This window comes from Pongo pygmaeus, chromosome 18, assembly GCF_028885625.2.
Source record: "Pongo pygmaeus isolate AG05252 chromosome 18, NHGRI_mPonPyg2-v2.0_pri, whole genome shotgun sequence".
NCBI classification, from domain to species: domain Eukaryota; kingdom Metazoa; phylum Chordata; class Mammalia; order Primates; family Hominidae; genus Pongo; species Pongo pygmaeus.
Genome location: NC_072391.2, coordinates 2,849,890 through 2,877,499, shown reverse-complemented (window position 1 = coordinate 2,877,499; position 27,610 = coordinate 2,849,890). Strand labels below are relative to the sequence as shown.

The 27,610-nt window shown below is 58.6% G+C and overlaps 1 protein-coding gene across 1 annotated transcript; it reads right to left on the bottom strand.

Moving 5' to 3' along the window:
- Window positions 1-457: 457 nt before the first annotated feature.
- Window positions 458-27,043, bottom strand: LOC129016000 (BTB/POZ domain-containing protein KCTD5). Its single transcript, XM_054454865.2, has 6 exons — window positions 26,737-27,043; window positions 13,495-13,603; window positions 11,556-11,647; window positions 9,639-9,734; window positions 7,032-7,157; window positions 458-2,209 (listed from the first exon to the last, which is right to left on the bottom strand). The coding sequence occupies exons 1-6, from the start codon at window positions 26,986-26,988 to the stop codon at window positions 2,180-2,182; spliced, it is 705 nt and encodes a 234-aa protein (XP_054310840.2). The 5' UTR covers window positions 26,989-27,043; the 3' UTR covers window positions 458-2,179.
- Between the last annotated feature and the right edge of the window lie 567 nt (window positions 27,044-27,610).

Sequence of the window (27,610 nt, the reverse complement as noted above, 5' to 3'; positions counted from 1 at the left end):
GGACTTTCAAAAAAACATCACTTGAGCGGGGCGCAATGGCTCACGCCTGTAATCCCAACTGCTCAGGAGGCTGAGGCAGGAGGATCACTTGAGCCCAGCAGTTCAAGACCAGCCTGGGCAACATAGCAAGACCCCTGTCTCTTAAGGAAAAAAAAAGGCCCTTGTACATGGTCTCTGGTCCCCCGGGATGGGGGTATGCTATCTGCTGGAGGCAGGTGAGGGGTCCAGGCAGAGTGGGGTGCAGGGATGGGCTGTGCAGCTCTGATCCAGTGGCCCCAGCCAAGCCAGCACCCCGTGGACGGCCCAGCTCCGCCCTGCCCATCGACTGAGAGGCAGAGCCCTGAGTGAGCCACCGTGGCCAGTGGGGCTGGGCGGCTTGGAGGGGCAGCACCTTGGTCCAAGCGACCTGCGGTGGCATTCCCCTGCATCTTAAGACCATAAACAGCTACCACGCTCATTCATAAATACACAATTTTATTTGCTATTTCCAGGGGAAACTTAGGCATTAAACTGTAAGCTGATAAAATACGATACCTAAAAAAGTATAAAAGTATAAATATCCCCTTAGAATAAATTTTAGTGAATTAAGTCTTAATATCTTTAAATTAAAAAAACCACAAGCCTATCTACTATGTCAAGGTCAAAAATCAAACAACGCTAAGCGGCCAGCAGCTCCCCAGAGAGGATGCCCAGGAGCCCCAGCGGCCGCCTTCCTCCCAGGCTCTGCTGGGGAGGACAGGGTCGGCCGTGGCTAAGTCTGCCTTCTAGAAAGGCTTTTATAAATTGTTTAAGCCAAACATTTAACAACATACAAGAGACCTTACAAAAAGAAGGAGGTAAGTCCTAATGCTGGAGAACTGGTTGATCAGGTGACTGGCAAAGAAGAGGATGAGGCCTAGGCAGGAAGTCTCCAGAAGCATTGGAAACCAGACAGTGTCAGAGCCTCTGACCTGCAGGCGGGAGGCTGGTGGTCAGTCTGCACAGTGCCCCTTGGGAAGCCGGAGTTCCGGAAGCAAAGCGCTTGGAGCCTGCCCTGCACGCCAAGTCCCCAGACTCTGACAGGTCCCCACAGCCAGCTGAGAAAGGTCTGTTTTCAAAGCATGCGGGCAGCGGTTTCTAAAGGAATCCCAGCAGTTCCCACAGCATGTTGGGCAGAGCCCGTGCAGGTCGAGTGAAGTCCCAAACATCCCAAAAAGAGAGGGAAGGCTGCATAGTTATACAAAGAAAATGAGAGAGCGGCGAGAGAGAGGCATTTGTGATGCTCTGTAAACATCTCCAATTTTCACCGTGACCCAGACCTTTAGCTCCAGAAGCCAGTGGACAGGCCTCCAGCCCAACCTCTATGCCAGGCGTGACAAGGCACTGACAGATGCCAGCTCCCCGTGAGCCTGCAGTGGGAGTGGCGAGGCGACACTGCTACCTCGCGCTAATGGGTGGAACAGATCAGTCTCCACGCAGCAAGCCCTGTGGGCATTTCCAGAGTATAAACACTGGGGAGTCTATCCACACAGAAAAGGGGTACAAAGTTCTCTCGCCTGGAAAATACAAATTGAGAAGTCTTGACTGTCCTGGGCTTGGTCAGGTGGGGTTGGAGCCTGTGTCAGAAGAAGGCCCGGCCTCAGAATGGCGCCAGGAAGTAGTGACGACGTAGAAGCCGCCTTTGTCAGGAGCTCTGCGAGGTCGAGAGAAACCAGCGATCCCGCCTGGGAGGCAGAGCAGACTCCCTGACCGAGACTAGGGCCTGGCGGTTGGACCAGAGGCCACGACGTGCTGGACACCGACGCGGCTGCGGCCGCTTCCTGCCAGTGAAGCCCAGGCTGCTTTTCCAGACTGTGTGTAGCACCAAGAACGCTTCCTTCACACTATCTTCAGGATTGAGCGGGCTGACTGGGAGTGTCTGCCTCAGTCCCATGTGGCACTTGGAAAAAACAGAGCGAGGCCCCCCCAAGAGGCAGCGCCCACCCGGCCGCCGCGCTCCCCTCACTTGGGGACGTCTGGCCTTGGACAGCTGGGCCCGTCTCTCACCACCCACCTCAGAGGCAAAAAAGGATTCACACCCAGATCTCTAGAAAAATGATCAAAAGCAGGTTTCTTCTCACAGCCAAGCTTCCTGGACATGGCAGTTCATTACATCCCGGGAAAACGTAAATCATTTCTTCAGCTGTCAATACTGTGTCCCTCACATCCTTGAGCCTCGTTCTTGCAAAATCTGAAAAACACCAAATGCATAAAATGAGGACTTGGGCTGAGGAGGTGGCCCTGATCAGGTGCCTGCTCCAGAGAATAGAGCCCACAGGCCTGGGGTCAGCTCGGGGAGCCCCGGGAACCCAGCGGCACTGGCCAGGGTCTTGGGGACTCAGCTGGCAGGCCCAGGACCTTCACCGGAGTGGCTGGCACATCTCCAGGCCCCACACAGGGAGCGCTCACTGTGCATGGCAGCCCCTCCCAGACCCACCCAAAGGTGCTGACTCTTGGGCTTCTCAGCCCACTCAGTCCTGGGCCTCAGACATGAAGTGCAACTTGGCCCGTGGGTCCCTCAGCAGTCCCCGCTCCCCAATTAAGTCTCTCCTTCTGTTCCTCCATGCCCGCTGCAGCCTCCACCCCCACCCCGACGCCTGGATCCTCCTGGAGATGCCCCTCACCCAAGCCCTCGGCCCTGCACCTCAGCCTGGCCAGCCCACCTCACGTGCCGGCCCCTCCCGACTGCCCCATGGAACAACCACCAGCCCTCAGAGGGCCCTACCCCAAGTGCAGATCACACTGCGGGGATCCCCTCCTCATCTGGACCACGTCAGCCCTGCAGAGCCCACGGCCGCTCGGCCCCCTGCCCTCCCCACCCTCCAACCTCCTCAAAACTCTTCCTCAAGGTACCCTTGCCACTTCCCTCACCAGCGTCCAGGAACCCCCTGAGGCCACCCCCAAGTTGGCCTGGGCTCCCCGGAGGACAGGCTCAGGCGCTGGCCAATGCTGCTGAGGTGAACTCCCAAAACGAGCCATGGCAGCCCCAGAGACCAGGTGGAGGGGAAATCACCCCACGCTCCCGAGCAGGGAGCTTCGGAGCCAGCCAGCCTCACTGTGCGTGGCCCACAACAGCTGTCTCCATGCGTCACGTGAGGGCTGCAAAACACCGGGTGGGGCAGCAACGCCCACGCCCTCGCCGGGCACAGCCTCCCAGAGGTCACTGCCATGCTGCACTGACCGGAGAGACGGCAGTGGTGAGAGGTGTATGCCACCCCAGGCTTGTTCCGAAGGCTCCTGGAGGCCACGTCCCCTGAGCTGCTCAGCCTGACTCCAATACTCCACCCCCCAACAGCTCTGCCGTTCCCAGGCAGGTGCCCCCGAGGCTCAGTGCCCTGGACCACTTCCAGCTGGAGGCTCCCACTCACTCTCCAGTGCCTCAGAGGAGCCCATCCCACTGTGCCAGGGGCAGCACGTCCCTCCCTGGGCCAGGGTGATTCCCAAGTTTACTGGGATGTCTGGAGTTGACTTGGGGAGACAGTGCAGCCCCCAAGCCCCCACCAGCCCTATGTAAAACTAAGTAGCACAGCAGACAGGCCGGGAGCAGTGTGGCATCCGAGCATCTGGGAGCCCCAAAAGCTCCCTCCTGATGAGGGCAGGAGACCCCCTGGAGACCTGCAGCCAAAGTGCTGTCCTTCACCCTCCCAAGGCCGGGGGCAGCACTGGCTACTCTAGACAGAGCCTGGGGTGAGACCCATGTTTTCTGGACACACTCTCTCCCTAGGCCATCTTCCACAGGAAGGTCCAACTGCAGACACCAACCAGGGGGCCCCTGAGGCTGTACCCCATGGCCAGGCACCCCCACAGGCAGGCAGGCCTGGGTGGCTGAGGGGCTTGCAGGACACGGCTGGCCTGGGAGGCTTGAGCGCATCAGGGATGCCGCGGGATTTGGCAGCTGAGATCGGGGTCTGCTGTCTGCTGCACTGGTCCTGACCCCTTGGCCCTGAGCCTGTGGCCTGAGCCAGACAGGAAGGTCACACACTAGGGCTGGCAGCAGGAGTGGCACTCCCTGCCCAGCCCCCAGGAGGGGCTCTTGTGTTCACGACCACTGATGTCCACAGCCTGGCCTGGCACAGGCACCCTCCAGTCATCCCAACAAACGCCCCAACACTGCCCCTGGGCGTCTGCCCCACAGCAACAGCCCCACCCCCAAGACAGTGCTACTGCGGATCTACAGCCGGCGTGGAGTGTGGACGGCTCTCGTCAACTACAGGCAGGGACAGACACACAGGGAGGGTCTGTGGCAAGGGTCAGCTGGGGCCACGGGGTCAAGGAGGCCATGGAGCTCACCATGACATTCACACTTCATCTGAGCCACTCCCTGGGTGCCCCTGGTCCTCGTCGTCACTCTGGCGGCGTACAGCGTGCAGTGGGGGAGAAGACAGGCTGTCAGGACAGTGCGGGTGGGCGGGTGCCCCGGGCCCAAACCCCACGCCTGGTGTTTCAGTGACGCCACGCCATGAGGGGACACACAGGCTCAGGGGCTCTGCCATATCTCAGAGGTGCAGACTTCCCTGTGTGAGGCGGCTGCATCTCGCAATCCGGGGCTGGTCCCGTCCCACCACGTGCTGAGGGGCTGAACCCTGTCCAGAGGTGCCTGGCCTCCGGCCCTACTCCTGGCAGGCGGCGCTAGCCTGCAGATCTTGGCCTGATAGGAGGGCCTCTGCCACCTGGGCTCTGTGGACCCCACTGCATTGGCCCCACTGCTGCGGGAGAAAGGGTGGGGCCCTGGGTCACAGGAGGTAAGACTGGGATCAGCCACGGGGGCAGGCGGTGAATCCACTCATTGGGCGTGGCTATGGAATGGAGCCCCAGCAACACCAAGGAACCCCCTCCTCAGCCACCCAGGCACTGGGAGACCCTGGCCTCTGCCCAGGCGCCCGCCCTTGCTGATCTGAACCTGTCTGTCTCTGTTCCTTGGGAATAAACGACGGCCCCGAGTCTAAGTGCTCTCGGTAAGCTCTGCGAGTCCTTCTAACAAGTTCTTGAGGGGCTGGCGTGGGAAGCAGGTGTGCTCATGTGTGGACCGCCTTCACTTGCAACAGGTGCAACCCCTCCCGCCCCACCACCCAGGCTCTCCCGCCGCCGCTGACTGAAGTGGGGGACAGCTGCCCAGCAGCGCCCGGCCACACATGCTGCAGGGACACCAGGGACGAGGGCCCACAGCCTATGCGGCCCTGCGCAGCCCAGCCACCCTGGGGTGCCCCCATCACGGTCCTCCAGCTCTGGCCTCCGCAATCCCCCACAGCCTCCTGAGGCCCTGGCCTGAGCTCTGCCTCCTGGGGCACTGCTGACACCGCTCCCATCAAGAAGCCGCCATAGCTGCCCCACTTCAGAGCAGGTATTTTTGGAAAATGAAATAGGGCCACATTCTCAACCACAAAGGGATTTGGGGTCATGCCTGGAGCTTCCTCACAGTACAGAGCGTGTCCTTTCTGCAGCTGCCAAGCCACCTGAGGGATAGGAGCCCAGGGGAGCTTGGTTATAAAAACTCAGCTCAGAAATAAAAAACTTCTAAAAATAAAACCATTTAGAAAAGAGCCCTACGATTGCTCCAAGAGGAAGAGAAGTGCCTCCTTGTGACTGAGCTGGGGCTCTCAGGGAGCCAGGGGTCGCCTCCTAGATCCGAGACTCAAATGGAAGAACATCTCCGAGCCTGGCGGTGGAACCCCAGCTTCCACCCCGGCTGTCCCACACCAGGGCCTGCCCCAGCCTACACTGCCCCGGCCTCGAGGAACAGCAGTGGAGCAGGACTGGCGTCTGCCCACAGCAAGAGCACAACAGGTGGCCAGCGAGGGAGGCTCTGGCCAGGACAGTCACCTGAGGTGGAAAGGCTGCCGTGACTGGGCCGCAGGCCTCCGAGAGACATGCTTGGTGGCCCCAGCCCTCTGTTCCCAATGGCATACCTCCAAAGGGCTACTCGGAGAGGCTCACGGGGACAGTCCTGGGCTGCTGGTGGCCAGCCAGAGGCCCCCAGCCAAGAGTCTGCGGTTGCCCAGGTGTCCCTGGTTCAACGCCACCAGTTTAAAGCCTTCCGGTTCTGGCCTCTCATGGCACCCACTCAACACCCTTTGCCAATGCCCCGAGCCTTCACCCCAGGCTGGCTCCCCACAGAGCCCGCCCCACCACCCAGGCTCTCCCAGACCCACGCAGACCCCAGCCAAGGGCTCTCCAGCCACCACCTGGCTCTGAGGTCCAGGAGTCCTGCCAGGTGGAGCTGGCCCAGGCCAAGGTCAGATTCTGCTTGGATGGACGCATTTGTCCATCTTGGAGCCTCAACCTTAAGAACGTGCTCAGAGGAAATGCCATGAGAATGGGTCACCTGTGGGCAGGGCCACAGGGCCAGCCTGAAAGCAAACGAGGCACGGGTCCCTGCATTTCACCCCAGCTGCCTGCCCCACAGAAAACAGAAGGGCCTGAGCCCCTGCGGAGTCTGCGCCGGTGCTGCCAGGCTGGATGCCACACAGGGCCCACTCTGTGCAGCCTGAGAATCCCAGGGCCTTCAGGACACCCTCCTCTCGACAAAGATGAGGCCCGCGCAGTTGTTGAGCCAGGGTGCCCACCCCTGCATTCAGGGATGGCCCAGACCCCCACCATGACAACTGGACCCCCACGTCCCTGCACTCAGGGGTGGTCCAGACCCCTGTGACAGCCAGGCCTCAGTGTCCCAAGTCCTCACTCACACAGCAGAGGCTGGGCCCTGGGAACAGAGGACCCTGGGTCCCCTGAGACACAGCCCTCAGTGGCATTTCTAAGAGCATGGCCCCTGCAGCAGGCCCGGGGCCCCTTCCAGGAGCAGCTCTGCGTGCAGGCTGGGAGACCGCAGGGGCTTACTGGGAGCCTGTGTCGAGAGAACCTGTCCCACGGGAGACCGTGTGTCCGAGAAGTCAGCAAGGCCACCAGGGGCGGACACCGGGGGCTTGATGAGAATGACAGAAAAGGAGGAAGCTCTGAGAGGGCAAGAGCCTTCCCCACCCAAGCCTGGCCCAGGCCAGGGCCATCCCAGCACTCACCTTGGCCTTCTCGCTGGGCTCGCTGGCCGTACCGTATGGGGTGTTGTGCAGCTCCTTGGACACCACACAGAGGAACTCGGCTTGGTCTTCGTTCCCATAGTTGTAAGAGGAGCCGATGCTGACCAACTGCAAGGGAGACATAGCCTGAGATGCAGCCCAGTGAAGCCTGAGAGAGACCCAGCCAGGCTGACATGCCCAGGCTCAGGACGCGCCTGCCACCGCGAAAGCCACAGCAAAGACTGCCGACGCTTGAGGAAATGGATGGAAAACAAATCCCCGGAACACCTGCACGAGCACACGGGGCGGCACCCCACGCAGTGGCATGGCACTGGGCGAGCTCGTCCTCTATGAGGACCCTGAGCTTTCCTTGGCGCTTCCAGCTGGGCCAAAAGGGGCCGCTGCCCCCGGGGGAGGGAGCACAGAAAGGTCCCTGAGCTGGGGCGGAGGGAGGGGGGCAGCGGGAGGCGAGTGGAGGGCGGCTCTGAAAACCTGGAGGGAAGAGCCTGGGACCAGCTGACTGGACCGAAAGCCGCTGAAGGAGCCGTGCTGTCCAGGAGTTCGGCCAGGGCGGGTCTGCTGCGGCCTGCTGGGCACACCCTTAGGCCACTCCAACCTGCCTCCCTCCGGGTCACCAGGCAGGCCAGGCCAATGCAGGTCCAGGGCCAACCTGTCTCTCTGGCCAGGCATCTGGCCCATGGCTGGCTACCCTGGGACACCAGGCACTTCTGTGCTTTTAAAGGGAAAATTAAAAGGCAATACGCAAATCACAATAAGCATGCCAGCAGCAAATGACCAAGCCAAAAAGCAGCTGGACGACGCTCACACTTTGGCCTCCCTAAGACCTGCACAGTTGGACCAACAGCTGGGAGAGCAGCCCGCAGCTACCTGCTGTTCCTGTGCAGGTGGCAGCTGACCCAGTGGGCAGCAGTGGACCCAGCCCACTGAGGCGGCCACAGGGGTGCTGGCGTACGCCCAAGCAGCTAAGGGTACCCCTGGGAGCACTCACGGCCGTGCCCACCGGAGCCCCTGTGTCCTCACAGGCACACCAGCCACTTCCAAGCCTTGCTTGCAATCCCCTGCTGACCACTGGGGACCCTGGGTCCGGTCTGGCCACCTCCCAGCACCCCGCAGGGTCCCACCCCACAGCTGGGGCAGCTGGTCAGCCCAGCGGTTTCCCTACATGAACTGGGAGAAGGGGTCCCCAAGGGATGAAGTGTGCCAAGCAGGTCATAATCAAGGAAGGGGGAGGACACCCGTTCTTTGCAATGGGTTTGGAATCTACCCAGAAGCGCTAAGGGTGAAGACCTGAAGCTGTCCTGGGAGGCAGGTGCCCACCACGGGCAGGAGACATTGCTCCCTCCCAGCCAGAAGTCACAAGACGGTGGCAGAAGAGCACAGGTGCCACATGGGGACAGCCCTGTTCAAGGACCCCGAGCTGCTGACACGGCTTCCCAGGGCCCCAGCCCCACCAAGGGACAACTGGGAGGTGGGGCTCGCCCAGCAGCAAAGATTTCTGTTCCCGTGGGAGGCTCTGGCATGATTCTGATGGGGTCAGGGCAGGAGGAAGAGGCAGCCGCCAGTGCAGGGCAGGGCCCAAGCAGCTGGTCAGCAGCCCTGTCAGCACAGAGACCCAGAGTCACCCCGGCCCCCGGCCTAGGGGTCCAGGGTGGACAGTGGGACGCAAATGTTTTTAGTGACATTTTAAGGGGTGGGGGGGCTCCGAGTACCCTACAATGTGATCTATTATTTTGAAAGACTCAAAGGAAAAGGTAGCTTTCATTCAGAGGGACACTGGCTGAGCCTGTCACTCCCACAGCCTGGCAGGGGCACTGGGCAATGGATAGAACCTGCCCCAGACAGAAGCAAGTGACAGAGGAAACTCTCAGGACAGGGAGGGCTAGGCGAGGTCACTGTCCCCACACTCAGTGTCTGCCTAACACCAGGAACAGTGGCAGCCAGGGTCGTGGGCAAGGGCCCCCCGGTCAGAGGCCATGCTTCACGTGTCCTGAGGTCCCCGATGACAAGCCACAATGCCACGGCACAGTGGCCCATGTGGCACTCAGGTGGCTCCCGTGGAAGCTGCTGAAGAAGGCATGCCCTGCACAGACTCATCAGACCCCACCCGCCGCAGCTTGGCAAAACCAGAGAGAAGGCAACGGGGGCCTGGCAGCACCTTCCAGCATGGGCGGGAAAGGGAGGCAGCCTGGGAAGGGCGTCAGGGCCTCCATATGCTCCAATGGAGTGAGCTTTGGGGGACGGGGGTTGCGCTGGATAGTGGGCTGGCCAGGAGGCTCTGGGGACGCCAATCCCCTCCCTCACACAGAGGTGCCAGGTGATGCGAAGAAAGTACAGCGCTGGGAAGAAGAGGCAGGCCAGGGAGGAGGGGAACGTGCGGGGCAGAGCCTGAGACACCTCTGCCCACCCCAACCGAACTCCCACGGCTCCTCCAGTGGAAACAGGGCGCAGGTCGCTGCCGTGAGCACCCCCAGAACTGCAGGAAGACGCCAGCAGCAAAGTCTGCATTTCCAGGAGCACTGAGCCCTGAGCCATTGTGAGTACAAGTTCAGCTGCAGCATGGCTGCCACCAGCCTGGCCAGGGCCCCTCACCTGCTCGAACTTCCAGCCATCGGACATGGTGGACACCATTTGCGTGAGCTCCTCCTCCTGGCACTGCAGCACACGGTACACATGCTTCACAGGCACCTGCAAGAACAATGGGCACAGGTTAGGGCGGGCCACCCGTGTCCCACTGCTGCCTGTGGCCCCAGTCCAGGCAACCCAGGGAAGCTGAGGTCCACTCTCCAGTTCTCAGCGCAGGGCACGAGGCCGAAAGCAACCCTGAGCACATCCACAAAAGCAAAACACGCGGCCCGAACAGCTGCTGTTTTCTGCTTCCTCGTTCGCCTCCAAAAATATTTCTATTTCTAAGTTCCAAAATAAAATGAGTCATGTTCCTGAAATCCCAAGAGCACCTGTGGCTCGACATGACGACACGAGAGCGTCCATTTCTGCTCCGCACGCAGCAACCATGCAGCCCTGAATTCATTGGTCGGGAAAGGCTCTGGCAAGCAGGGTCCTGAGAGCCAGTGGCCGACAAAGCTCGCTCCCAGCTACCAGAAAAAGGCTCTTGAACTTGCACGGCAGCCTGGACTTGGGCCTCCCGAAGGCTGAGCAGCTTCCCAAAACTCCATCCACCTCCTAATCCCCCACCTGCCTGGCACACTTGCTGTACCCCTCCAGGCAGCTGTGGTCCTGGGAATGATGGTGAGCCACCAGGGCTGCCCGCCTGCATGGAGCTGCTCCCCAGTGGGCGGGGTGGCACCACATCCCAGACAGTCATTACGGACGACTCCGGCTGCAGACGGGGCTGGACGGAAACATAGCAGTGAGAAGGGGTTCAGAGGTCCTGGGTCCTTGACCTTAAGGTGGTGACTCATGCCACGGATGCATGAGTGACAAAGGCACACAGTGGCCTCGAGGTCACATGCCCGAGTTGCTTTATCCTGCGAGACAGTGAGATGCTACTGTGCCACAGCAAGGCTGGACCGCAGACTCTCCCACCTGCACCATTTCCCGCCCACCTGCGTCATACGGGTAGGTAGACTGAGGCAGGGAGTGCCCACACAGCCCCATCACACAACAGGGAAAAAAGCAGACTGGACAAGGTGACCTGGGGCGCGGGACACAGCTCCCGCCCCACAGACAAGGAGCCCCTCCAGATCCCTCAGTGGCACCAAGGGAGCTCCAGCAGGACGGGGGACTGGGCAAGTTGCTAGGTGGCCAGCGACCCTGAGCGGCCAGGCTAGGAGCCTCTGCACAGGGCCCAGGGTTCTAAGTGGACCGAGACTTCTGATGGCAGCCGCAGCCACAGTGCAGCACACGCCCCACTCCTGGTGCCTTCCCAAGGGAGCTGAGCTGGGGTGGGGGCGGGCTTAGCTCTCAGGGACAGGACTAATGCCCAAGGCCCAGCAGTGGCCCCTCCACAGGAGGTACTGGGCAGAGTCCACCAACAACCTGGGCTCCCTGGGCTGCAGAAGGGCTGCGCCAGCTGTGAGAGGATATGTCTGTGGCAATCCGCCCCTCTTCCGAATAAAACCAAGGTCCTTCTGACGCCTGCGCAGACCCACACGACCCATCTGCTGTCTCCCTCCAGCCATGCTGGCTGCAGGCCCTTGGCACCCTCTGCTCCCTACCAGATGCCATCCACCTCAGGGTCTCCCCGACTGGCCCTCATGGGGCCCTCCTTCCCTACACACGTCTCCCATGCTCAGCTTCCTCGGAGCCATCCTTTGGGGGCTCCCAGAGTCTGGGCCGGGCAGGATGAATGGATCCTTCAAGGGACCCTGGGGAGACCCTGGTAAATGGAGCTGGCAGGCACTGGGGCGTTGACAGAGGACAAGGGTCTCGGGGTAGGAGAGCCCCAGACCGCAGGACTCATTTGGGAGGCAGCCGGTTGGGGGAGTAAAGGGGATCCCTTCCTTCACACCAGCCGTACAAGCTTCCAGCCTCAGTCATTTGTCTCACCTGCGATGTTTTGCTGTCTCGTTCTCTAATTTTGTCCTTTACAAGTTTTATTAATGAGGTGATATTGTAAAATTCTGCTTCCTCCAACACTCCTGGAATAAGGAAAAATAAATTGTCTTTACCAGACCAAACTAAACCAAAGAATCCATGCTTTACAGCCACCCCTACCCTTGCCCCTGCCCCTGCAATGAGGGCCCATGGCTCGGCCCAGCGGGAGCTGCTCAGGCCCTGACCTAACAGGCTTCCTGCAGACGCGTCAGCCCAGCAGGGCTCCCAGGATTATGGGTGGAGGGGCCGTGGTGAGAGGGCCGATGCGTGGACTGATCATCTCCAGCTCAGGTCACCCCAAGCAACCTCGAGTGACCTCCAGTTACCCGCCACGTATGGAGCCGCTGGTTACATGCAGCTCAGCACATGTCTACGCCGAGGCCGTGGCATGCTGGGTGTCGGATCTGGCATTTTCCCTCCAAGCCTGGAGGCCGATGCTTCCTGCTGGGAACCTGCTCATGGCCAGGCCACTGGATGGGGTGCTGTGTGGGGCTCAGGCCTGTGGCCTTGTGCGTATGTCTCAGTCACCTGGCACCTCAGTTGACCCCATTCAAAGGGAAGACTGTGGCTGGCTGAGAGGGTCACTTCCAGCTCTTCCCAAAGACTGCCATCCGTAATGTGCCGCATTTAGGGACTGCAAACCTCCCTTAAGAGACTTAAGAGCAGATTCCACAGGTCCTGCCTCAGGGCTTCCTCATGGGTGGTCTTCATTCCTCCAGGACCCCAGAGGAACCCACATATACGACATGGCAGCTCAGGACAACACCCAGCCACCTACATGGGACAGGGCCACGCAGGATAGAGACGAGGAGACGAGGGCCTCAGAGTCACAGGCTTCCCGGCCCCGCATGGGTCCCGCACAGTCCCCTTCTCCAGCACCGAGGGCGTGAGTGGCTGCGTCAGGGGCGGGTTAGAGGCAGACCGGCGAACCCGGGCGGGCAGGGCCTTGGTCTGTGTCTAGCCCTCGTTTCTGAGCCAATCCCACTAGGGGCAGACTGAGATAAAGCGAAGCCTAGAACACAAGCGGCTGCCCAAGCGACCAGAGACAGCACATGTGAAAGACATTCCCTGCCAAAGAGACAGGAGTGGGCAGCATGGCTCGCAACCTCAGAGCAGGGGCAGGGCTGGGCCACAGCCCCCATCACTCCACGCCCTGTGTGAACTCGGAGGAGGCAGGCAGATGCCGAGGCCCACAGGCCCACAACAAAAACGGAGTCAGATGCTGCCCAGTGCAGACCGATGCACAGACACGGACCCGGGGGAGCAGGGCCACGCCCGCACGCAGGTGCCCAGAAACCCTCAGCCTTCACGGCGAGGCCTCGGGCTGTTCTGAGCCAAGCCAGCACTGCAGCACACAGGCAGGCCAGCCTGGGCCCAACACGTGTGGGCGCCGTCCCTGCACCACGACCACTCAGGATGGAACACGGCAGCTGGCAGCAGCAGGCACAGCCCAGGTGATGGCACAGAGACACTCACCACCCTTGGGCTGTCCTTGAGGGAAAGCAGGCCAGGGAACCAGGGCCCTGAGGCACACCGTGGGCATCACCGGGCACGTGCCTCACACACCCGCTCAGACCACCTCAGTCACAGCAGGGAGGAGCCCCTCACACCTCTTGTGTCACCAGCCGGAGCCTGGACAGAGGGAGCCCTCCAAGAAGCTGCAGCCAGGGAGGACCCCCACACCCACAGGGTCCCCAGGCCTCCCTGTCCGGCAGCTGCGCTGCTGCCCGTGGCCTCAGCACCAGAACGTCAGCCCCAGCTTCAGAGTACAGGGCCTGCTCCTCCCTGGGGCCCCAGGCTGCAGGCATCTGTGTCTTAAGTGGGGCCCTTGGCACCTCTGTCGGGCCCTTGCCCCCAAAACTAAGGCACCTGTCCTCAAAACTTGGCTTACCTTCCTCCGCGAGGTCTTTGTTAATCACCAGCTTGCCATGTCTCAGGTAGTTCAGCACGGGCCCAAAGTAGGTGGGGTCTCTGTCGATTAAATAGGCGCCCGTTTCATCCTAAAGAGAGCAGAGCACGGTGAGTCCTCCGTGAGAAGCCGAAGGTTCCTGCAGGTCCACCAAGGTCCGGCCACCTCAGGAGGCTTCAGAGGCACCAGGTTACCCAGGCCTCTCCCCAACAGACCTGAGCCTGCGGCATCTCAGGAAACCCCTGACGGTGTGGCCACGTCCTCCCGCCTACAGCCTAACCCTGACCAGCCACCACCCCAGGTCTAAGTGAGTTTAAGTCTCTCCGTATGGAGACAGCCTGGCTCTGTGTACTCCAAGGTGAGGCCACTGTGCCCTGGACCTCTGTCCTCACAACTGCAAGACCTCTAGGAAAACACACACGAAAACCTCACCTAGATCCTCTCCCTGGGATGCCCTCGCGGGCAGGGCAGGGGCCTAGGGCTCAGCCTCTGAAGGACACCCCTGATGGCCACCAGCCTGGGCCTGCCCTCCTTGTGCCCAGGTCCTCCCCAGCCTACACGCAGGAATGCGGGGTCAGGGTGACAGGGGCTTCCTGCCAGGGGTGGAGAGAGCACCTTTCAGCAGGGGCGGCTGCCCAACAGGCCCGGAGCCAGCAGCGAGGGAGACCTCGCTGTTGGGTGACCTGCAGTCAACAGCATCCGGGGCTTTCCCCGAGATCATCACTCACCACACAGAGCCCTCGCCCCGGCTCAGTGCTCACGGAGGCCGAGATGTTTACAAAACAGACCCCTCGGAAGGTGTCTCCACGCACCTGGGTGGAGGGACGCCTGAGAGGCACTGCCCCTGCTGCTACCACGGTCACTTCAATGTGGGCAGATGCCCTCTGAGGCCCGGGGTGCCCCACACATCACACCTTGCAGCCCCTTCCACAAAGCACAAGAGGCCCAGTGGCCCGGCTGTGAGCACAGGACGGGCGCTCAGGCGCCCCAGGCAGCCCCCATGGGGGAGACGGAAGAGGCAGTTTCTGTCCTGTCGGCTACACATCTGATGGGGGGACTGTGAAGCCGGCTCGGCCTGTCTTCCACACAGACTCAGACCTTCGGTGTGGCTCTGCTGGGGCAGCTCCTGTCTCCCCTCACATGCCTGCAAGGGTCCTGCTCCCACCTGCGAGCCACTCCCACAGGGGCCGGTGCCTGCGGGCGCCCTGGAGGGCGGGGAGCTGAGGCCTCCGTTGAGAAACACCGGCAGTCTTCACGGCAAGGCCCAGGGCCAAGCACTGGAGAGAGAAGCAACCCCACACCCCATTCGGAGCGGGAGCAGCCCCCTCACCAGATGGTGGCTCCTGTGGGGCCACGGGCAGGTGCTGGCCACGGGAATGCCAGGCTCGGAGATACGGGGAGGCCGAAGGTGTCTCCACCACAAAGCACGGGGCCACGCTAGGACCCTATTTTCATCCATGGACAAATCCTGCCATTTGGGTGCTAAGACCTAGTGGTCTCAAGAGATTTTCCCAAAGTCCACCACTGCAAACCTGCAACAACCTGCTCTTAGATCACAGGGACTAAACAGAGTTTTGTGGCCGAGATAAAATCAATTAGGGCTCCGGGCACGGGGGCGCTGGACCCGGAGCCTCAGTGGCCCCCCTACTCCTCCTTAGGGTGACCCCAACTCCACACAGACCTGACCCCATCCTCCTTCCCCACCCTCCCCCAGAACACTCCAGCCAGAGCTGCCCACCCCACTGGCCCTGCCTCCTGGGCTTGCCCCTGCCTTTCCCCAACCCTCCAGACTCCACAGCTCTCAAGCAAGGGCCAGGGCCATAGGGCCAGCTCCCGGGAAGAGGACGCTGGGCGGTCCTGCACAACTGGTAAAAAATGGACACCATTTCCCACAAAGGGGACCAAGTCTGGCAAGGCGGCCAGTGCTGCCACCCAAGTCCAGGGTTCCTCCCTGACCCACCCCCATACAGAAAGAATGCTGGCCGCGTGACATCCACACACCACTCAGCTCAGGAATTATTCATGGCTCACTGCTACCTCGACAGACCGCTGGCAGGAGGTCAGGAAAGATCAGACAGGGCAGAGGCTCACCTCTACCCAGGACAACCCCAGAGAGACCCCTTTCAGCCATGGAGGCCTACAGGCCTAGCCTCAGTGGTCAGATTGCAGGCTCACGGCCAGGCCACCCCAAGCCTCAGTTTCTTTATGAGCAAAAGGTGGGGGAGACCAGCATGTAGCTCGAGGCCGCCATGAGTGCCAGGGCACCCAACCTGTGGCAGGACCTGGGCACTGAGCCGTGATCTCTAGGCCAGGACAACCCACCATGCACTTCTCGGGCCCTGGGCCAGTGCAAGAGGAGAAGGAAGCGTGCTGGGCGCCCCCAGACACACGAGGCAGCCCCAGCCCCGCAACTGGAAGGACGAAGGCAGGAGGGACGGAGGGCGGGGTGGGGACGGCCATCGGCAGAAACTGCACAGCAGGACAGAGGAACACAGACAGGTCCAAGGAGCCGGCAGGGCACTGAGCGTGCTGGCACTGGGCTGGGCCTCAAGATAGGCAGGCAGGGGTAGGCCGCTGCCGTCTCTTGGCCACTCCTACCACTGGGCGGGGGTGGCTTTTCCATTAAACACCCCCTTTACGAGGCAGCTTTTGTGGCTGATGCTTTGAAGGAACCCCTGACCTCAGTCTGGCCACACCCGGCCCAGTGCGGTGATGCCAGCAGCAGGCCAACTGGTGTGGCTGCTGCCATCACATGATACCTGCTGCTGCAGGGAGGGAACAGGGAGGAGGCGAAGAGACTCCACTCCCCACACCACAGCCCACTGCCCTCAGCATGGCAGGAGAGCAGCATGGTTGGGTAGAGAGGGGCCCCGATGCAGAGCTGGGGCTGTGCTTCGGGGGCCTGGGGTGGGTAGTGAGAGTGGCACCAGCTTTGAGGACCCAGCCAGTAGCACAGCCATCACACCCACCCCACTGAAGGTGTCAGGTTCCTGGGCCTCGGGAGGAGGATCTGCATGGGGCTGCCTGGGGCTGCGGCCCTGGGGTTCGCCCCACCCAAACTATGGCTGTAGACCCGGGCTTCCCGCTCCGTGGAGCAGGCAGGCCCACAAGCCCACAACTGCAGCTGCCCAAACCACAGCCTCAGGCATCCCTGCACTCTTGGGGGCCCAGAAAGGCCCCTCTGCCAGGCCCTTGCAGGCTCAGAAGTGCCTGCTCTCACTGCCTGGCTTATTCCTATTGTTGGTGCCTGCTCCGATCTTGGAGCAAAGTTGGGGCCGAGCCCAGGCGCCGCCATGTACGGCAGCAGGAGGCAGATAGATTCCTGGGCAGAAGGGGGCAGGTCCCCAGTAAGGCCTCACCTTCAGGCCACGGAGGGCATGAAGGCTGGGGCCCAGCTGCCAGTCCCGGGGACCAGAGTGGGGACTTGTGGTGCGTTTTCCAGGCCTGCCCATGAACCAATTAGCATGGACTTCCTTCCCGCTGGGTCCGTAAGAGCCCTGGGCTCAGCCAGAGCAGGGCAGAGGACAAAGAGGACAGAGACAATTGGCAACTGGAAGAACAGCTGCAGAGAGAAGCTACCCTCTCTGCTGAGAGCTGGGAAGTCAATGGGGACCTGCTCGTGGAGAGCAGCCAGCCAGTCCGGGGCCTCCTCTCTGCTGAGAGCTGCAAATTGAATGAGCCGACCTGCCTACAGAGAGGAGCTGCCCCCGCAGTCTCCTCTGCACTGTCCTAACACTTGGTAAAGCTTCTCTTCGTCATCCTCACCCTCCACTTGTCTGCTACCTCATTCTTCCTGGACGCAGAACAAGAACTTGGACAAAGGTGCTGCCGGCCAGAGGTTTCTGGCCAGAAAAGCGACACCCTAAAGATACCGTATCAGCAGGGCTGGGCACATCCAGACATGGGGACATGGAGCTTTGCAAGGCCAAGTTTACCAGCTGGAGCCATGGCACTTTTTCAGGGTGCCTGAAGAGAGACCCTGCTGGCAGTGAGAGCTCTGGCCACAGTGGCTGGGCTCTACCCAGCTCGTCTCAGTCCCTGGGGCTCAGGCTCCCCACAGAGGGACCAGGAAGCCCCCGGACGCACCTGTGTGGGAACCGCAAGCCCCAGGAACCTTCCTGATGCGCGTTCCCTGCAGCCTGTGGCTCCAGCCTATCCCTATGCTCAGGGGCCAGCAGCCTGGGTGCAAAATACCCAGCCATCAAAGGAAGGGGAGGCTGAGGCACCGCGGGGGACCCCACCTGCATCCAGTTAGGAAGAGACTTGAAAGGAGCAGCCCCTGGAAGACCCAGGAGTCCAGATGCTTGTTGCCAACCTCGCTGGGAGCCAAGGCTGCAGGGCAGAGGAGCAGAGAGAACCCCAGCTGCGTCTACCAAGAACCTGCCGTTCTGGAACCTGCCAGCTGCTCCACACCCCCGCCCGCCCCGGTGCCTTCAGGACAGCGGGCTTCATATGGGGCCCCTGCCACACTACAGTCCTCCCACGTGGTTCAATTCTCTGAGCCCCACGACCTCTGGGCCCATGCAGGACCTACCCAGGCTCCGTGGACTTGGCACACCAGGCCTGCAGCTGCCCCCACAGCCCTCTCCCAGAGTGACACTGCAGAGCCCTGTGTGGCCCTAGAACACAGTTGAGCCGTGGGGCACCAGAGGCTGAAGGGTGAGCAATAGGCTGAACCCTTGGTGGGAAATTCCAAAACTGGCTCCTCTGTGGTTGGCCTCACAGCTCTCCTGCCGTTTCTTCCCGTGGGTTCCTTCTAACTGGTGGGTTTCCTTGAGAAACAGGCCCTGTCTGGGCAGAGCGGAAGGTCAGGGACATCCGCGCCAGGGCGGGGAGGCAGTGGCGTGTGGAGGTGCTGCTCTCACCACTGCGCTCTTTGAAGGCTTTCAATGGGAGATTTCCACATCCATAGGAAGTGCCAGGGTCTTAAACCAGGACCCCCAAATCCCACCAGGGTTCGGGTCTCGCTGTGGCCTGACTCGCTTCCACGCATGTAGGCAGGGTCTTGGTGCTCCCAGCTCAGGTGAGCCCACGCGCTCCAGATTGGCCTAGTGTGTGCGGGGGCTACTCGTGGCGCCAGCCCAGGCCCAGATAGTGCCCAGCCCAGGCGCGAGGGCCTCGGCAGCTCACTGCTGGTGTTGGGGATATGGCTCAGTAGCCTCCACCCTGATGCAGAAACAAAAAAAAATATGGAACATGGGAAAATGGGAAACATAAAATCATACAAAATTCAGGATATACTCCGAGGCTCACAGAGACAAAGGCAGCAAGGTCACCTCAGGGTGGTTTAGAACAGCGTCTGGGCCAACCTAGGCAGGGACCGTGTGCTGCCCATAAGGCCATCAACAGTGCCTGCCCAAGCCCACATCACACGAGGAAGGAAAGATGCCCCGGCCCGGTTACGCCTCTAAGACTGGGATGAGGAGAGGCGGCCAGGAAGCCAGCGAGATGCTATGGGCCGGACATAGGGGTGCTCTTCTTCCTGGCTTTCCCGTGCGTTCCACGGCTTACACAACCAGCCCAGGCTGCACTTGATTCTCAGAAAGGTTCGTGGTGGTTTTTTTTCTAAAACAGCCGTAATTAAGACTGTTTTATTGACAAGTCATTTCCCTCATCTTCCCCGCGTCTCACTGAATTGGCATCTGACCTACTTGTGGCCGGGTCCAAGCTGGCATTGAGTGGGCCCAGCAGGCTGGGCTGAGCCACCCATCTCCAGAGGTCCCAGCCTTCAGCCGGAGCCACGGGCCGTAGGCCGGGCAGGATAGTTTCCAAACCACAGAGGAGAGGGTGACCCTGGCCACGGGAGCACACAGGAGGCAGCGCCAAGCCAGGGCCCACACAGCCCTGGGAGACGGAGGAAGACTCCGCAGACAGAGCTGACTGCTCGCCCACTCCCCAAGTCCACAGGGCAGCTGCAGATGGACATCTGGTCAGGAGAGCAGCACTCAGAGAAGTGTGGTAACAAGACTGGCCGCTCTGCTCATCTCACCACACTCCGGCTGCAGCTCTCCGCCATCCATGCTGTCACCCAGCAAAGCACCGGGGGCAACGTGGGGGTTCCCCAGCCTCTCAGGGACATGTCCCTAATGCAACCAGCAGCCTTGAAAATGGCAGTGAAGGGCTGGGCACGGTGGCTTACACCTGTAATCCCAGCACTTTGGGAGGCCAAGGCAGGCGGATTACCTGAGGTGAGGAGTTCAACACCAGCCTGACCAACATGGCGAAACCCTGTCTCTACTAAAAATACAAAAATTAGCCAGGCATGGTGGAGGGCACCTGTAATCCCAGCTACTAGGGAGGCTGAGGCAGGAGAATCACTTGAACCTGAGAGCCCCGTTGCAGTGAGCCGAAATTGTGCATTACACTCCAGCCTGGGTGATACAGTGAGGCTATCTCAAAAAAAAAAAAAAAAAAGAAAAGAAAAGAAAACGGCAGTGAGGAATGAGGGTGGAGACTGCCAGGCTCTCACACCAGATTCTTAACTCAACATAACCCTGCTGCTGCCCGCCTCTCCCGAAGCTCCGCACAGAGGGTCGGCCCTGCGGCTCTCAGTCATTCCCAGTGCTCGAAGACACGTGCCACCAGAGGGGAACGAAATCAAGAGGGTGCGGTGCCCTGAGCCAATCTAGGAGATAAACTCTGTCAAATTGCCCCACAGAAATCGACACGAAGGCATAGAATTTCCTGTGCACCAACATCTGCAATCAACCTAATTAGAAATACTTAGTTTTTACTCTGAAATTATCCATTTCAAGTGACTCTGTTTCAATTTCGCACACAAAACCTTCACCTCTACTCTCTCTTCTGTTTTGTTTTATGCAGATGTGTTGTACCTTTGGCCCACAAGAGGCCTTTGATGCCACCAATTACTAATGGGGAAACTGAGGCCAAAGACCAAGGAGGCTTGTCCAAGGTACCCAGATTCGGAGAGCAGGGTGGGGCCCCTGCGCCCTGGTCGCCAGGCCTGCTGCCTCCCCACCACCCCTCCCTTCCATTGCTTCTCGGCCTCACCCAGCATAGAAACTGGAATTTGGGAGGTCCGTGCCCAACACATGACTCAAAGCTTAGGGAGAAGCAGACGTGTGTGGACTCACGACCTGGCCCCTCACACGAGGTCCTGCGGCTTCTCAGGGAAGAAACATGCTTCAGGTGAACCACGGGGGGTCTTGCCAAGCCGAGGTCACTGCAGAGTCCTGCTCTGCTCGGCAGGAACTGGAGCCCTCTCAGGAGCAAGGGTCTCAGGTTTCTTGCAAGAAAACTCAGGGGCTGCCCAGGAAGCCCTGCCCTCCCCACAGTGCAGGGTCCAGTGCCCAGAGGTGGAGACCCACTCTGCGGGGGCCTGTCCTGCTAGGGTCAGCCAGAGCTCTGGGTGGCAGCAGGGGGACTGGCAGGGAGAGACATTCCCGGCCATACATGCTGCCTTCAGAGACCTCTGGTGCATCACCCGAGGCTGACAGAGCTGAGTGTGGCCAGAGGTCGACATTAACAGAAATTAAGTGCGGCTGTGGGAGAGGAAAAGCGTTCTTGGCATACACTTTCTAAAAGCAAAGTACACTCACACCTGTAATTCCAGCACTTTGGGAGGCCAAGGAGGGCGGATGACCTGAGGTCAGGAGTTCGAGACCAGCCTGGCCAACATGGCAAAACCCCTTCTCTACTGACTATACAAAAATCAGCCAGACATGGTGGCTCGTGCCTGTAATCCCAGCTACTTGGGAGGCTGGGGCAGGAGAAATGCTTGAACCCAGGAGGCAGGGGTTGCAGTGAGCCGAGATCACCCCATCGCACTCCAGCCTGGGGGACAGAGAGAGACTCCGTCTCAAATAAATAAATAAATATATATATATTTTAAAATAAAAACCAAGTACAAACATGAAATGAAGACCGCCAGGCACAGCCTCTCCTGACTGCACTGACCTGGCACCAGGCACGGGGCGGGGGCACCACATTTGTCATCTTCAGGGGAGGACGTCACAGTAAAGTAAGGAATTTACAGAGGAAGAAACTACAGCTCACAGGGGCACAAAATCACCCCAAGTCACAAGGCAGGCCCGGGGTGGGCAGAGTCCAACCCAGGCTCCCCGACTCCAAGGAAGATGCTCCGTCACACCAACCCCAGGCCAGAATGCTCTAGATGTTCTGCAGTCCAGGGAGAACTGCCGAGTTGACGCCCAGGGAGAACAAGCACGTCCTGGGAGAGATGGCTTGCTGGCACCTTCGCTACAAGAACCCCTCTCATGGCGCCAGGCAGGCAGGTTCTTCCCCAGGCTTTAAAGACCATGCCTGGGGACTGCTGACCTGGGGCGTGGAGGGGGGGCCTGCTAAAAGAACGAAAGTACCTACGAGTGTCTGAAAAGGAGTCTCTGGGATGCCCAGTGGTTAACGACAGGGCTGGGGAGAGACCAGGCAGCATGCGCCCCCATCACGGCCACGGCCCTGGCGAGGCTTTAGACCTCACTCCATGACCTTTCAGAGCAAAAATGGCCGCACACAATCCGTAAGCAAATGGGCATCTCTGTATTTCCGTAAAACTTTACTTGCAAAAACAGGCGGGTGGACCAGTTTTCTGACTCCTGCTCTAAACCAAGACTAGTCACTGCCCTGCTGGACGACAGCCACTGAAGGCTGCATCTGCAGGGCCAGAAAGAGGAACCGCCCTGCAGCGACAGCATTTCCTCCCAGCCACCCGCAGAAGTCTGGAGGCGAGAATGCCGAAGACCGCGGGACCGTGTCAGGTGCCCCGAAACAAGCTCTTCTCAGAAAGGCTCAAAACTGTTTTCTTTCATTCTTCCTAGCTAGGACTGAACCCATCAGAAACGTTCCATTTCATCACCAGAGGCGAGTCCTTTTCTCAGGAATTTATGGCACTGACTCGTGGCCTAAGGTCTAAAGGGCTTCAAGTGAGGCACCCGATAAAGAGGTGAGCACAGGTTTGCTGAGGACTAGCACCTGCTGCAGTGGGGAAGGAGCGGGGAGCCCCCAGCACAGTGGGGACCATCGCAGATGTCCAGAATAGAAGATGACTCGTGGTCAGAGCGAAGAACATGCTCAGAGCCATATCCTCAACTGAAGCGTGAAACAAAGTCCATCAGCATCGCGGACACCCACTAATGGCCTCAAATGGAGGCCGCCACAGCTCTCTCCAGTGCTGGCTACACAGAACGTCATCTGCCATCTCCACTAGACATGATCGCCACTTCTCTTGCCAAGCGGCTTCAAAGATGGTACTCTAACCCACACCCCATCACTGAGTCCTGTCTGAACAATTCCTTTCATAATTGCCAACACCAAGTACACTGTTAGAGGCACCCTGACTGCCCCACCCCTCAAAGACCCATCTGATGCCACCACATCTGCAACCCTCAAGCCGGGACAACGGCCCTATTCAAAGGGCAAAAGTTCACGTGCAGTTTTCTCCAAGGCCGCCTCAGCTGCAGGAACCGAAGCCTCCCCAAAACCTCCTCCATCTGAGTGGTTTCCAACCATAAAGCAGTAGTATTTCCTGTTTCCTTTTAACTCCTGAAGTATCTCCACACTAAAGCAGGGACTGCTTTAGCTGGAAACAACAAACTTGACTTTGTTTTCAACAATGCCTATGGGCCAGGGACCATGCAATGCAAGAGACCTAACCAAAATGAATTGAGTCTTTGGGAAGCCGTATTCCACCTGGCCTGCCCTTGAAGATACCATGGAAGAGAAAAATGACAGAACAGCAGATGAGCAGATGCTGAAATGCACAACACAGCCGCAGTCCTGCTGGAGGAAGTCCCAGGAGGAAGTGAGAATTCACACCCGGCTGTCTAGAAAGAGAACTTTGTGGCAGCAGTGGGCCCTTGGGACAGCAGAGTAAGGGCTTGGGAGCACGGAGTATGGCGGGTGGTGGGTCCCAAGCTGGGCTCTGAGGACTTGGTTGGGGGCAGTCACAGCCCAGAAGCTTAGATGTGGGGCCAGAGGGCAATCAAGCCAGCCCCTTGATGTGCGTGGCTTTCACCACCCTCACTAACAACCCGTCTGTTAAGAGCTCCCCTCCCTACCGGATAGGATGCTTTAGCAGGGTTCTCTCCCAATCTCTCAGGCACCCAAAGCTTCTATGGTTTCTTGGGAACTCCTCCCCCTTAAATCTCCCACCCAACTCCTCTCCAGACCCCCAGACTCTGCAAGCCCAGGTGCTCACTCCACACTAGTCTAATAATCCAGACAGGGACTCTTCCACCAGATCCATGCTTAAGTCCAACTCGAGGAATATTCTTTCATTAATCTCAACTCTGAGGTCAGGCCTTGGAGATCTTTACAGGTGAATCAACATCCTGTTTGTCTTCCAACGTGTAATTAATGGCCTCCCACTCCTGACACCCCTTCCCCTCCTCCTCAGATTCCTCACTCAGCATTTAATTAGGAGGAATCTCCTGGGACATTCTTTCATCAGAGCCACTGGAGACAAAACTAAGACGAAGCATTTTACACATTTCCTCATTTGATGAAAAACACTGAAAAACACTCTAGTAACGTGACTAATATGAATTAGCACTACACTTTTGGCAAATTATCTGTCACTAAAACTAACCTTATTTACTCCAATTATTGTTTCCTTTTCTTTTTTCTTTTTTTTTTTTTTGAGACAGAGTCTCACTCTGTCGCCCATGCTGGAGTGCAGTGGCGCAACCTCAGCTCACTGTAACCTCTGCCTCTCGGTTCAAGTGATTCTCCTGCCTCAGCCTCCTGAGTAGCTGGGAGTACAGGCACACGCCACCATGCTCACCTAATTTTTTTGTATTTTTAGTAGAGACGGGGTTTCGCCATGTTGGCCAGGCTGCTCTCAAACTCCTGACCTCAGGTGATTCATCCGCCTCGGCCTCCCAAAGTGCTGGGATTACAGGCATGAGCCACCATGCCCAGCCCGTACTCCAATTATTGTATGAGGCAGAGACTGTATCTGCTACTTTACCTTCATGTTCTGAATTTGAGTTTTACCATTTGGAAATTAAACCTGGTTAAATGGATGATGATGAAAAGAGCAAGTATAACACAGATATATTCAGAAAGATTAATTAGCCCTCGCCCAAAGAATTGATTCCTACAGTAAAGCATTTTTTTTTTTTTGAGACAGAGTCTTGCTCTGTCATCTAAGCTAGAGTGCAGTGGCCTGATCTTGACTCCACCTCCTGGGTTCAAGCGATTCTTCTGCCTCAGCCTCCAGAGTAGCTGGGACTACAGGCACGTGCCACCACGCCTGGCTAATTTTTTTTTTTTTTGAGACGGAGTCTCGCTCTTTCGCCCAGGCCGGACTGCAGTGGCGCTAACTCGGCTCACTGCAAGCTCCTCCTCCCAGGCTCACGCCATTCTCCTGCCTCAGACTACCTAGTAGCTGGGACTACAGGCGCCCGCCACCGCGCCCGGCTCATTTTTTGTATTTTTAGTAGAGACAGGGTTTCATCGTGTTAGCCAGGATGGTCTCGATCTCCTGACCTCGTGATCTGCCCGCCTCGGCCTCCCAAAGTGCTGGGATTACAGACGTGAGCCACCGCGCCCGACCTTTTTGTATTTTTAGTAGAGACCGGGCATCACCATATTGGCCCGGTTGGTTTCGAACGAGATCCACCTGCCTGGGCCTCCCAAAGTGTTGGGATTACAGGCGTGAGCCACCGCGCCCGGCCCATAACTTTTAACAAAGTCTTAAGGAACAGTAAAGTAAAGGGATCAACCACCTTAACTGTGCTAAAGTTCATCAACTGCGAATCAAGTGCTCCAGTGCTGAATAGACAGCCATTGCCTCGAAGAACCCAATGGACAAGAGCAATTTAAACTCTAATTTCACATACAAAACAGGAATGCTTGAGTAGAAAGGCAAGGGAGTGACCACTAAGCCCTGTTATTTAAAAAGAAAAACCAAACAGTAAAACATACACCCACACTTATAAAAGGAAAATCACAGCTAACAAACGCCTATTTCTATCCTGGAGATGACTGTCATTTCCTGGGAGGTCAATCCTCTGAGTAGAGGGCTTGGTCAAATGAGCAATGGAAACGGTTGGTAGTTGTGGGGAGGCACAGGAGTGTTGGCATCTCAAACCCTCATTTCCGCCCACAAGGCTGCCTTAGCAGTAACTCCAGGTTCTCATTTCCTGATCAGGGTCATGCCATGCTGAGAATGGTCTCAGTCAGGCTTCTCAAACTTGAAGAGGGATCCGAACCTTTCTGGGAAGCCTCATGCATGGCAAATGTTGGCTGCCAAGGCACAAAGCCAAGTGCAATCATGTAAGCTCAACTGAAAGACCCAGCAAAGTTAGTATACGGCTTGTGAACTGCCTTCAATAAATATAGGTAACAACTTCTTCAAACAGGCTTTTTTGTGACTTTCAATCCTGCACAACTCCCAAGACACTGTTCCTCGGCTCTGCAACTCTTGATAAATAACGGTAATAAAAGGTTTCTATTACCATCTGCCCAACAGCATGAGCATTTCGCTTGATGAAAGACAAGCTGCAAACTAACCTGGAAATTCCTGTCCTTTTAGGCAGACAGTGGGAAAACTAAGCCAATTAGAAAGCAGATTGAAAGATTCCTTACCTGGCCCTTCCTGGACATCCCTAAAGCAACCCTTAATATGAGCAAAATCCCCTTCGAAAAATCATACTATATACTACGGACGCATCTTCTAAGAGGTGCTGAGTGGGTGCTGCGTGCTGTGGATGGAAAGGATGGAGCGCCAACTCTCTAAATGCAAGTCACCGGGGAAAAAAAGGGCCGCCCATATCAACCCCCACGTCAGCCTTAATTCAAACGTCCAGAATGTGAAAGGACAGACCAACGCCAAGGGTTCTGTTTCCAGAGCCAGCAACTACCCTGGGACAGAGTAGAGAAGGCGTTCACACACCCTGGGCAAAAGAACCTAGTGAGAAAAAGAAAGTAGAATCACAGCAAAGTCCGGGGTCTGGGAAGCCTCCTCCACCAAAGCGCAAAGAGGGCGAAGAAGAGACACCCCAAGGTGAAGCGACTCAGGATCCTCAAAAGCAGTGGATGCCAGGGCGCCATCCTCACCCTCCCCTCCCAGGGTAGGGGATCGGGGCAAGCTGGGGACGAGCTGGCGACAAGGGAGCACGGGGCTCGAAGCCCGAGGAGAGTCGCCCGCTCCCGCTGAAGTCTCCTCCGCACGAAGCAGGCCGTGTGCAGCAGCCGCAGGCCGGGATGGCCAGGACCCTCCGGGCTGGCCCGCGAGGCCCTCACCTTGTCTGAGTCCAGATCGGGGTCGGCCTGGCACAAGCGGTACAGGAAGGATTTCGGGTCCCGGCACAGCGTCTGCCGAGTGGTGAGGAAGTAGGTGCCGCCGACGTTGAGTCGGACCCACTTGGACACGCTGCCGGGGCGCTGGGCCAGAGCGCCGAGTCCGGCGCTGCAGCGGCGGCACAGGCCGCCCCCCAACCCCGCCCCGAGGCCGCCCCGGGCCGGCGGCAGGAGCTCGCAGTGATTCTCCGCCATGATCCCAGCAAGCCCCGCCACAGCTCCGTTCCACCGGAAGCGTCCGGCTTTTAATAGCCTCCTCTGAGTTCTGTCCCGCCCACAGGTCCGCCCTGGTAGAGCGCCCGCCCCGGCGTCACGCGGCAGGCGGAAGTTCCCGTCCGGAAAAGCAGGAGGCTGGGCCCGCTTCCGGGGGGGATGGAACACAGGGTTATCTGGGCACTAACGCTGATGGGCAGCAGCGGACATCAGCCTCGACCTCCCACGAGCGGTGCGCGAGCGCCTGACCCAGACCTCGACCCTAGCCTTCACCCCTACCCTGACTCCAGTTCATGCACCGGTCAAAGGAAGAGCCACGCCAGCAAACGTCTACACTGTACATGCTTTTTATTACAAGACTATGGAGCATAGGAGGAAAACTCATCATCTGGTAACTACACCTAAAGCACAAATATTTGGGGGGAAGAAAAAGAATAAACAGATTCATTAAATTATATGATTAAATCATTGACCCAATAGAAAATTTATATAATAAGGGCGGGGCCTGGTGGCTCCCGCCTGTAATCCCAGCACTTTGGGAGGCCGAGGCGGGAGGATCAGGCGGTCAGGAGATCGAGACCATGCTGGCCAACATGGTAAAACC